At 33.4% G+C, this 12491-nt stretch overlaps 1 protein-coding gene across 1 annotated transcript; it reads left to right on the forward strand.

The window, feature by feature from the left end:
* Positions 1 to 10907: 10907 nt before the first annotated feature.
* Positions 10908 to 11873, forward strand: LOC131486599 (olfactory receptor 52N4-like). The gene has a single exon (XM_058686506.1). The coding sequence runs from the start codon at positions 10908 to 10910 to the stop codon at positions 11871 to 11873; it is 966 nt and encodes a 321-aa protein (XP_058542489.1).
* The last annotated feature ends 618 nt before the right edge of the window (positions 11874 to 12491 follow it).

Raw genomic sequence — 12491 nt, forward strand, 5'->3', positions numbered from 1 at the left:
AGGACAGTTACCAAAAAAAAAATACATTTTTCATGACAGAGAGGAGCTCCTGTTTAGTCAAGAGGTGTAAAATGTTTTGGGAAGTACTATTTTGGTCATGGAAACGGAGCTTGTTGATTGGTGCATTTCTAAATAGATGTTTTGAGAATCTCAACTGGCCTGCCAACTGAGATTTCCATGAATTTTTTTCCTTCTCAGCCTTGTGAAGTATGAATCTAATAATTAATACCTATCCTTGAGCAAAGCCTGATTAGCCCATTTCATTAAAAAATAAAGTAGAAGTAATTTGACAATAAATTATATTTTAAAATAATAAATAAATAAATAAATAAATAATAAAGTAGAAGTAGGTGATTCTGATTCTGAATACCTATTATGATTTCTAGGTTGAGAGCCAGTTGTTGCTTTTCCCTGGAAAATATGTGCTATATATTTTTAATCACTGCTTAATATGTTTTTTCAATGACTTCTTTCTGAAGGAGAAGTTATAAAGTATCCTTTGTATGGAGTCATTAAGGTAATAAATTTTAAGTCCCTGGGCATCTGAGAGAATGTGGCTGCATAGATCTCTCCTAGCTAGGACAGGCACATTATTTCACTACAGACTAATCTGTGATGCAGTTTTCTTCAACGGGACTTTTGAAAGCACACAATCTGGAGGTTGGAGTAGATAGATCTCTCTAACCAAATGTAACAAACAATATAATTTTTCATAAGAACAGCATGAGAGGGGGTCAAAATCAACTTGTTTCCTCTTATCTGTAATTGTGAATCTAATAAATACAATGAAATATCTCTGTCTAATATTCAAGATTCTTTTAAATTAATGAACAAGTCTGGTTCATTAGACTGGTGGAAATGGTGTTTTTATATTAATGTCTCATGATCTAAGCCAATTATTTAAGGGATATAGAATAAACTGAATTATTATTCTTATATCTTTTTGTTCAACTTAAAAGAATACATATTGTCTCTGCCCAATTTTGGTAACTATACCAATCAAATTGCATTTAATTATTTAATTAGTCTTTTACAATTTCACATTTTATTTTTTTCTTTTTCTTTTATTTTTTATTAAATTTTTTTTAATTTTTTATTTTATAAAATTTACATCTGAATTAGTTAGAGGCAAGGGAAACAAAAGCAAAAATGAACTACTGGGACCTCATCAAAATATAAAGCTTCTGCACAGCGATGGAAACAATCAGCAAAACTAAAAGGCAACTGACAGAATGGGAGAAGATATTTGCAAATGACATATCAGATAAAGGGTTAGTATCAAAAATATATAAAGAACTTATCAAACTCAACACCCAAAAACCAAATAACCCAATGAAGAAATGGGCGAAAGACATGAATAGACACTTCTCCAAGGAAGACATCCAGATGGCCAAGCGACACATGAAAAAATGCTCAACATCACTCATCATCAGGGAAATACAAACCAAAACCATAATGAGATACAATATCACTTTTTAAAATCTTACAGACCACACCACCCCCTAATATATAACCATCTTCCATTTTTTTACCCTATTTCTTTGCTTACCTTGATTTCAAAAGTTGTAACCAACTTGTTATAACCAACAAGTGTTGGTTATAAAGTGGCTTTTGTAAACAGAGGGCAAAGAGAGACTGAAGAGAGAGGCAGACCACTCCAGATTGGTAGGCAACAGGGTTAATAAGAAGGTATCATACACACAAGTCTTGTCTTGGGTGGTTGCAAGATGAGTAGCTCTCCACACCTGCCTGCCAGAATCTTAAGAGTTTATATGGAAACCTTAACTGGGTTCAGTCACATATACCATCCAGATAGTCTCAACAACATATTGCTACATATTGAGGCTATGTCTTTAAGGGAGCTTCTGGTGTGGGTAAGGCAAGTACAATGCACAGTCCAAAGACAGGGAAGAGCATGAGGAGCCTACAATTTCCTAGGTCCAGTGCTCAGATCAACCTGGGGTCATGCCATCTTGAAGACCTAGTCAAAGAACAAGTTGTCATCTTCTTTCCTTTTACTTTCTCAACTTGAAATAATTTTCCCACTAATTTGCCTTTTGGTCATCACATCCATCACCTGAAATTGCTTTTGCAATTTCACCCGTGGCTTCCATTTTAAGAAATTAAATAGGCCTCTCTCTGGGCTCATATAACTGTATGACTTAGGAATATGAAATGAAATTCTGTATTTCTGATATCTTGAAACATTTCCATTATTTTACTTCAGAAGCATGACACATTGTATGATTTTCTTCACTCCTATTTAAAAAGAAGATGTACTAAATGGCCAACAGGTAGGAAAAGATGCTCGATATCATTAATCATTAGAGAAATGCAAATCAAGTCCAAAATGAGATATCATCTCACATCCTAATAAGATGTCAATTATAGAATAAATCAAACAAAAAGTTGTTGGTGAGGATGTGGAAAAATTAGAACCCATGCCCACTGCCAGAGGGAATGCAAATTTGTTCAGCCACAATAAAAAACAGTATAGAAATTCTCAAGAAGTTAAAAATAGAATTACCATATAATCCAAAAATCTCACTTCTGAGAATTTACCCAAAAGGACTGAAAATAAGATCTCAATGAGATATATGTACTCTCATGTTCACTGCAGCATTACTCACAACATCTAAGATATACAAGTAACCTAAAGGCCCATGAATAGATGAATAGGTAAAGAAATATAGTATATACATATAGTGTAATATTATTCAGGCATAAACACAAGGAAGCTGTCACATGCTATATCATGGATGGCCCTTGAATATATTACACTAAGTGAAATAAGTCAACCACACAAGGACATAAAACAAATGTTTTATGATTCCATTTTAAATAGGCATTTTAATGTAATTAAGCTTATAGAAGTAGAAGGTTGAATGGTAATTATCTTTATATATTATAATAAGATATATTATGATAATATAATAATTAATATATACTAATAAAACTATACATTGCCAATAAAATAAATTTTTAAAAATCCAATTAAATGAAGAGACAAAAAATGTTCACGGATGAGAAGATACCAGTTTTTCCTAAAGTGATACACAGGTGTGATGCAATTCCTATGAAAATCCAAGCAAGATTTTCTGTTGATATAGACAATTGTTTTCTAAAATTTATTTGGAATATCAAAGGAATGATAGTAGCTTAAAAAAATTGAAAATATATAATGAAATGAGGAAGTAGTCTTTGTAATTTCAAGACTTACATAGCTACAATAATCAAGACTGTGGTATTAGCAGATCATAGAACATAGATCAATGGAACAGTATAGAGTACCTAGAAATAGAACCCCACAAATATGCCCAAATGATTTTTGACAAATAAACAAAAGAAATCCATAAAGGAAATGTGGCCTTTCAAAAAACGTCTGTTAGAAGAATTAGGCATTGATAGGCAAACAAAACCAAAACACTCTTGACCTAAATCAAGATTGTACCTTGATTATACCTTATACACAAATTAACTCAAAATAATGCATTATAAACTTAAATGTAAAATTTGAAGCTCTAAAACATTTAAAAAAACTATGGGATAAAACTTTAAGATCCAGGACTAGGCAGAATTCTTAGACTTGACACCAAAACACAACTCAAAATAGAAAAAAAATAAATGAAAATTAAACCACATTAGAATTTTTTTTTTTAATTTTGCTCTGCAAAAAGACCCTACTAAGAGGATGAAAAGACAAGCTACAGACTGTGAAAAATACTTTCAGGACATATCCAACACACACACACACACACACACACACACTCAATGGTAAAAAAAATCCAATTAGAAAAGACAAAAAAAGCAAAAAACAAAAAAGCCCAGACATTTCATTGATATGGATATACAAATGGCAAATAGACATATAAAAAAATGTTCAATATCATTAGCCATATACAAATAAAAATTAAAATTGGAATAGAATATCACTATACAACCATGACATAAGATAAAATAAAGCATACTAAAAACATGAAATTCTGCTAAGAATATGGAAAAACAGAATCACAAATACAGTGATGGTATTTTATAGCAATATAAAAAAGGACAGCTATTCTGGAAAACATTTTGACAGTGTCTTAAAAACAGTACTGGGGCTATCATACAACTTAGCAGTTACACTCCTGAGCATTTATCCCAGAGAAATACTTGGGTTCACACACAAAAAAGCAGTAAACTGTGAGCGACATGAATGAAAATGGCAAAATGACAATATTAAAAGTTTGTCCCTAATACAAGCAATGGATAAACTACAAAAAAAAAAAAAACCCTGTCAAAATCAACTTTCTCACCTTCTTGATGCTAATTAAAAGTTTTCAGCAATTAGGGGAATGCTTAATAAAAAAAATAGCTCGGCCACTGTGCAAAACAGTATGGAATTTCCTCAAAATATTAAAAATAAAAATATCATATGATCCATTAATTCCATTTCTAGGTATTTATCCAATGAAAACAGAAACACTAATTTGAAAAGGTATATGCATTCCTCTGTTTATTGGAGCATTATTTACAATAGCCAAAATATAGAAGCAATCTCAGTGCCCATTGACAGGTGAATAGATAAAGATGTGGTATATATACACAATAAGATATGCAGCCATAAAAAGGATGAAGTCTTGCCATTTGAGACATATGGATGGATCTAGGCAGTATTATGGTAAGTAAAATAAATCAGACTGAGAAAGGCAAATACATATGATTTCACTCGTGTGTGGAATCTTAAAACAAAACAAAACAAAACAAAACAAAACAAATGAATAAACAAACAAAAAGCAGAATCAGACCCGTAAATACAGAAAAGAAATTGGTAGTTGCTAGAATGTAGGAAGGTGGGAGGATGGACCAAATGGGTAAAGGAGAGTGGGAGATACAGGCTTCTAGTTATGGAATGAGTAAGTCATGGGACAACATAGGGAGTAAATGGTACAACATAGGGAATACAGTCAATGATATTGTAAGTGATGTATGGTGACAGAGGGTAACTACATCTGTGGTGAGCATAGCATAATGTATAGAGATGTTGAATCACTATGTTGTACACCTGAGACTAATGTAACATTGTGTGTCAACTGTATTCAAATTAAAAAAATTAAAAAGAAATAAAAAATAAAGCATTTGCACACATATGTTAGAAGTATATGGGAATAGCTATATGCTTAACTCATTAAACTATACTGTGTATAAACCATCTTTCAACCAGCATCTTTTTTCATTAAGGTCTAAGTGTATATAAACTTATGTGTTGAAGCATATGGGAATAGCCTGTTTTTAACTCACTGAACCTACGTTGGGTATAATGTGTCTTTCAAGTAACATCATCATTCATTAAGATACAAATGTTTGTAAACTTATCTGTAGAAGCCTGTGGGAATAGATTTATGCTAAACTCTTTAAAACTACACTGTGCCCCAAAATTAATAATAATATATTAAGCTTAAAAAGTAGAAGAATCTAAGAAAGCTTTGTGACTTTTTTAAAAATTGTGGTAAAAGTCACATAATGCAAAATTTACCATTTTAATTATGTTAAAGGTACAATTCAGTGGTTTTTAGTACATTCCTAGTGTTGTGCAACCATCACCACTAATTCCAGAATATTTTAGTCATCTCCCCAAAAAAGCCTATACATTTTAAGCAGCCACCTCCTTCCCCATACCGCTGGTATCCAAAAATTTACTTTCTATTCTATGGATTTGCCTATTCTTAATATTTCATATAAAGGGAATAACACAATATGTGGCTATCTGTCTCTGAAATCTTTGATCTAACATAAAATTTCCAAGGTTCGTGTTGTTTGACCCCTTTTTAAGACCTACTACTCTGACTTGGGGATGTCTAAATACTCAATGATGTCATTTAATTAGAGACATTAACGAATAAGTGAATGAAATAAACGGATGGATATGTGAGTGACAAACATTCTGTGCTAAGTGCTTTTACCATGTATCCTACAAGACCTCATACAAAAAGAAAGACCACTGCAGTAGTATTAAAATAACTCACTTTTATTAAAACTTGTGCTCATTTTAATTCCTCTCCATTAAATACATGGGTGTGCACAAACATACATGCACATGAAAAATTCACTTATTCAGTATCATCATATACAGTAAGAATGGAAACCATCCATTCTTTTCCTCCTCTCATAAAGGTTAGCTTGATTGCCACACAAACACCTGTGTCTCTAATGTTTTGAAGTATCCCTTTAGGATAGATAGGACATTTTTCTTAAATACCCATTTCACTAGTACAGATACCATGGGATTCAGAAATTGAATGCTGTGCACGTATATATATCATATGTTTTTTGACTACGATCCTGAACACCTGGACCAGATTGCATTCAGCTCACTGTCTGTTCTTTAGAACCTAAGGTATTAAAGGAACATAAAAGTGGGACTAGAGGATTTATTATTGTTTTTGAGGCAGAAAGATAAAGTAGAGGTTTTGAATGCATATGAATTGTTTATGATATTCTCAGAAATACAGATTTGAGTCCATTCATCATGTTTGCAGGCAAGAGTGTTGTGGGAGGCTGGGAGGTTAGAAAATGTTTACCCAATGCTCAGATTGCAATTCAGCATAACTTTGCATCATGATTATGAATATCTAGGCCATTTCCATAACCAAATAGGAATCATTGTTTCTGTTGTAGTGGAAGTCAGGTATGAATCATGCTTATGGCAAGAAGAAATGGGGGACATCTAGAGAAGAGTTCTCAGTCATGGTGAGAACACTCTTGCTTCTTACCTGCCCTCCCCTTGTTCTCAGAAAGAGAATCTAATTTTTCTTGTTAATTATCTAGCGACACTTAGTTGAGACTGAATTTCATCCATTTTAGATAACACTTGCTGAGAGGGACCCACTATCATAACGAGAGAGCAAATTTATTGTGTATGGGGTTTGGGAATGGTAATAGATAAAAGTTGATATCAAAGTTGTACTTTAAAAATAACATATATGTGCTTGTGTTACTCTTCCAATATACCTGTCCACACCCACGACATAGTATTAGTTAATTTTCCTTGCTAGAAAAATTGGATTATGATATATCGAAATCATTTTAAACCTGTTTTGGACATTTCCTTACTTACTTTGTGGTTAATAGTATACTACCTGTGTATAAGTGTGGATCTCTGACAGTTTTGCAAATATATTAAACATGGGACCTAAAATTATTGTGTAACATGAAAGTCACTTTTAGTAATTAAAGATACATCTATAGAAAGAAAGCACAAGATGTAAGCAGGATATTTACTTCATATTTAGGAAAGATAGTCTCTAGAACACAGCAAAAGTAATCTCCAAAATATATTGCCTATTTTTAAATTACATGTACCGATACTTTTCCTAAATGCATCTCCTTCTGTTGCATAGAGTTAAGAGTTGACATTTGAATGTATTAAGGAGGAATGAGTAGTGATATTATTTTTTCAACAACTTATGACAATTTATTACACCCTAGCCACGTATTTATAAAAAATAAATTTCAATATCTATTTTATTTTAATGGTAAACATGCGCATATATGGATAAACATACATGCATTTACATACATACATAAGAATTTTATACTTTAAAAAATATCCTTTCATGATAGCTGTGAAAATAATCATAAAAATATTTTTTATTCAAGCGTAAAGTACACATTTACAAGCCTGATAGAATGAAACTTGATAGCAGTTTGTTACTCGTGGAAACACAACACTTACATTGTGAACCCACAGTTTTCCTTTTTCCAAAATGCAAATTGTAAGGCTTTTGTTAGCCTGCTTGAAGGCCAAACGAATCACACTGAAATGAGAAGTGGAGGTTGAGCTAATAAGCTGTGATATAATTAAAGTGTCTCATTTTATTTTTCACTTATTTATTTTTCAGTGTCTCATTTTAAAACTTCTGTGTACTAACAGAGTGAACCACAGAATTATTTCAGTACTGTACAATGTTTGGTTGTGGAAAAACTTTGCCAAAGCTAGAGGTGGGTGACACACTTTGGTGTACCAGCTTTAATTTCCCCGTGTCAAGCCTTTTATTTTACTCGAAAGTGATATTGACTCAATATTTTCTTGTTTTTGTTTCTGCATTTTCTCAAAGTAATATTTTATCCAAAATTTTTTGGTATATTTTGTTTCTTGGTATGTTTCATGTTTACAAAACAAACAAACAAACAAACAAAAAAGCAAAAACTGTGCATACTTTGTGTGCGGTCTACTTTCCGATATACCTCTTCTTCAAAACTATACAATGTTGTTTTTAAAAATCACTCTGAATTAGGACTAATTCGTAGCGTAGTTCAAATAGTTGATCTTTGTTTTTCAAACCAATATATTTATATTTTACTTAGGACATTATTTTTTCCTGCTTCCTTGGGATTTCCTTTGTTTTCTCTATTTCATTTAAACTTAATGGTTTCTGGTGATTTATGAGCTTTTTTCCTCTGGTAGTTCCTTTCTGTTTTCCAAGTAATAATATTTATATTACAGCATTTAATTTAATAATGCTTAAAATCAAGTACAGACTATGATTCATTAATTCATTAATCTGCTCATTTATTCCAAAATTATTGACATTTAATATGTACTGAGCGTCTTGCTATAGACTGCAGGAGTAAAATACAATCTGTCTTAATGTGAAGGTTTTATTAAATTGTGGATGATTCAAGAATAGAATAAGATTTTTATAATACCATGATATTGAAATAGTGAAAGACATTGATTCCATCAACATATCCATTCCTTACTGTAAGCCTGGTACTTTGCTAATTACACTGTATTAAGAGGCTTTAGAGGTTGGCTTTCTGAACTGTCCAAGAGAGAGCTGAATCTTCCTGGAATGTGTTATACTAGAGGCTGTTATGGGAGAACACAAAAAGGAGAGAAGATTGCAAAATCATGTAGCTAAAAATATCAGTATGGCTTGAGTAGGAAATTATAAGCACAAGAGAGAACACTGCTCTGCCCATCTGGCCTGTCATAAACCTAACCACACTTCATGTTTAAAAGCATTTGTCCAATCCTCTTAGCAGCTCTTCTGATATGCCTCAAAGTTAACTTCATTCTCATTCCTTCCCTTTTTTAATGTTTATTTATTTATTTTGAGGCAGAGAAGGACAAAAAGAGACGGAGAAAGAAAATCCCAAGCAGGCTCTGTGCTGTCAGTGCAGAGCCTGATGCAGGGCTTGATCTCATGAGTTGTGCAATCATGACCTGAGCTGAAATCAAGAGGCCCACACTCAGCCAACTGAGCCAGTCACCTGTGCTCCCCTCTATAGCCTCTTTCTTCAGTATGATTTAATATTCAAAATTTACCAGATATGTGAGAAACTTCTCCAATGTAAAAAAGCTATATAAAAATAAATAATTGAAACTTAAATGATATGGAAATTATATGTAATGTGTATACCTTCAAATACATATTTATTACCACCAGATACGCAAGATTCAGAAGAAAATGTGATATTGGAAATTTGTAATATTAGACAACAACAAACAATGCCAAGATATTTGGGATATAGAGTTCAGGAATTTTTGTAGAAAATGGATTATAAAAATATATCCAATATAAACATTAATTTTTTTTTAATTTTTGAAGGAGAGAGCCGAACAGGAGTGAGGGAGGGACAGAGAGAGAGAGGGAGACACAGAATCTGCAGCAGGCTCTAGGCTCTGTGCTGTCAGGATAGAGCCAGATGTGGGGCTCAAACCCACAATCTGTGAAATCATGACCTGACCTGAAGTTGGATGTTTAACCTACTGAGCCACCCAGGTGCCCCAATATAAATGTTTTAAGAGAGAAAAAAGAAAAGAGAATAAGCCCAGAAGATCTAACTAAAAGTAACAGTAGTAAAATAACAAGGATGTGGTTGTGAAGATAATATCAAAAATTAATGCAAGAAAATTTCCAAAACCAAAGGTTGCAGATTTCCAGACACAAAAAGCCCAATAAGTGCCTGCACAATAAAAGACATGCACACAGACATCTCTATCATCATAACTTCTACCACTGAATTTGAAAGCATAGAAGTTTAAAAATGTTCTTAAATATTTCAGAACCAAAAAACAAATAAATGAAGAAAAGCAAAAGAATAGTTCATGTAAAAAAGTATCAGTGGTCCTCTTACTATCTATACCTTAAGCTAGGGGATTGAGAATGTCTTTGAAATTCAGACCTTAGAAACCTCATCCACAAAGACCCACTATTTACTTAATAATAACGTGCAGATTAATAAAAATGCATTCTAGGCTTTTAATGAGGATAAAATGAGTTAATATATTTATAAACTTCTTAGAACTTTACCTGCTACATAGTAGGCATAAATATAAATTATTATTAAAAATAAAACAATAAAATATAAAAGAAAGAATAACAATGCACCTTAATCATATCCGTTGTGTTACTGGTAAGGTATTCAATGAGTTCTACTTTAAGAAAATACCTAAACTGGAGGGGGTATAGTAATTAACATTCAAATGAGATATTATATCAGATATCAATCAGAAAGATCATAATGACATAGATCATGAGTGTAACACAATTACACTTGATTATAAGTTTAGAGGGATTGTATCTATATCCTTTTGTTTTAAAGTAATGTAGATGCAATATCTGTGATAAAACCTGATGCATAGTGGGTGTTAAGTATGTACTTTCAATGAACTGATAAATTAATGAATTAACAATGGCTTAAACGAGTTTAGACAATGTTTAAATAAACAGTTCCTGACATTCCAAATGTTTGTTTTCTTGTTATTAAAATACAATATTTAACAGAGAGAAGAGACAGAGAGCACAACTAAGATTTTTTTTTTTTCTATTTTTTCCAAATCTTGGAGGGTCAAAAAACAAAACAAAACAAAAATCAAATTACAACCTTACAAACATCTTAATGATCATACCAGCCTAATTATGATAATTCTGAACCAAACAGATGTGACACCAGCCTCATTCATTCTTAATGGGATCCCAGGACTGGAGGACATGCACATGTGGATTTCCTTCCCATTCTGCTCCATGTATGCTGTGGCAATGGTAGGGAATTGTGGACTCCTCTACCTCATCTACTATGAGGACTCCCTGCATAGATCCATGTATTATTTTTTGGCAATGCTTTCCCTTACTGACCTTGTCATGTGCTCTAGTACAATCCCTAAAGCTCTCAGCATCTTCTGGTGTCATCTCAAGGAAATTAGATTTGAAGAATGCCTAGTCCAGATGTTCTTCATCCATACCTTCACAGGGATGGAGTCTGGGGTGCTCATGCTTATGGCCCTGGATCGCTACGTGGCCATCTGTTACCCTCTGCGCTATTCAACTATCCTCACCAATCCTGTCATTGCAAAGGTTGGGCTTGCTACTTTCCTGAGAGCGGTGTTCCTCATCATTCCCTTGATTTTCCTCACCAAGAGACTACCCTATTGCAAGGGTAATATAATACACCATACCTATTGTGACCAGCTATCGGTAGCAAAGTTATCCTGTGGAAATATCAAGGCCAATGTTATATATGGTCTGGTGGCTGCCTTCCTGATTGGGGGCTTTGACATCCTGTGCATCACAGTCTCCTACACCATGATCCTCCGGGCAGTGGTGAGCCTCTCCTCAGCAGATGCTCGGCAGAAGGCCTTCAGCACCTGCACTGCCCACATCTGTGCCATTGTTTTCTCCTACAGTCCAGCCTTCTTCTGCTTCTTTTTTAATCGTTTTGGGAGCCACACAATTCCTCCATCTTGCCACATCATTGTGGCCAATATTTATCTGCTCCTGCCTCCCACTATGAACCCTATTGTCTATGGAGTGAAAACCAAGCAGATACGAGACTGTGTCATAAGGATCTTTTCAGGTTCAAAGAAAATCAAATCCTACAGCACATAGAGGGGATATTTTTCATAGAAGAGGTTAAGGGGAAGGAAAACAATACTCTGTTGGCTGTTTAGTCATGGTCTAAAGATGCCTTTTTAAGATTACTATTTTGTTTTTGACCAAGGTAGGACCTGAGAAGGACAGTAAATGTTTTCAGAATCCCAAAGTCACTGATGTGGCCCTGCACACTCTGAATTTTTCACCTTCTCACCCCAGTGAAGAAGTAGTCTCATCATTAACCCAAGTTCCCGTGAACAAAAAACAATGGGAAGCTGAGTAAATTATCAAAAGAAATGAATAAATCATAGAGATATTCTGCTGACAGGTGCCATTTTGTCTTGTTTTCAAATAGTGATTGGAATTTCTAGTTTGAATGACATTTGTTACTTTCCTCTGGAAAATATATGATATGTTTTTCTCATCATTACCAAAATTTCTCTATTTTCTCGGTATTGTCCTCCTGATGGAGAAACTAGTAAATATACTATGATGTCATTAGTCTGATGAGATTTCAACCTCTGGACTGTAATTCAGAAATAAGTTAGTTATCTGACTATGTCTCCTATAGAAAACTCCTAAATGGCCAATGTCTAGTAATTACATAAAAGAAGAAACCTTGAGATCTGGAAA

The sequence above is a fragment of the Neofelis nebulosa genome, chromosome 10 (assembly GCF_028018385.1).
Source record: "Neofelis nebulosa isolate mNeoNeb1 chromosome 10, mNeoNeb1.pri, whole genome shotgun sequence".
In the NCBI taxonomy this organism is placed as follows: Eukaryota; Metazoa; Chordata; class Mammalia; order Carnivora; family Felidae; genus Neofelis; species Neofelis nebulosa.

Bases quoted from the DNA above. Each gene is read 5' to 3' on its own strand.
- LOC131486599 (XM_058686506.1), top strand. From the start codon at position 10,908: ATGATAATTCTGAACCAAACAGATGTGACACCAGCCTCATTCATTCTT.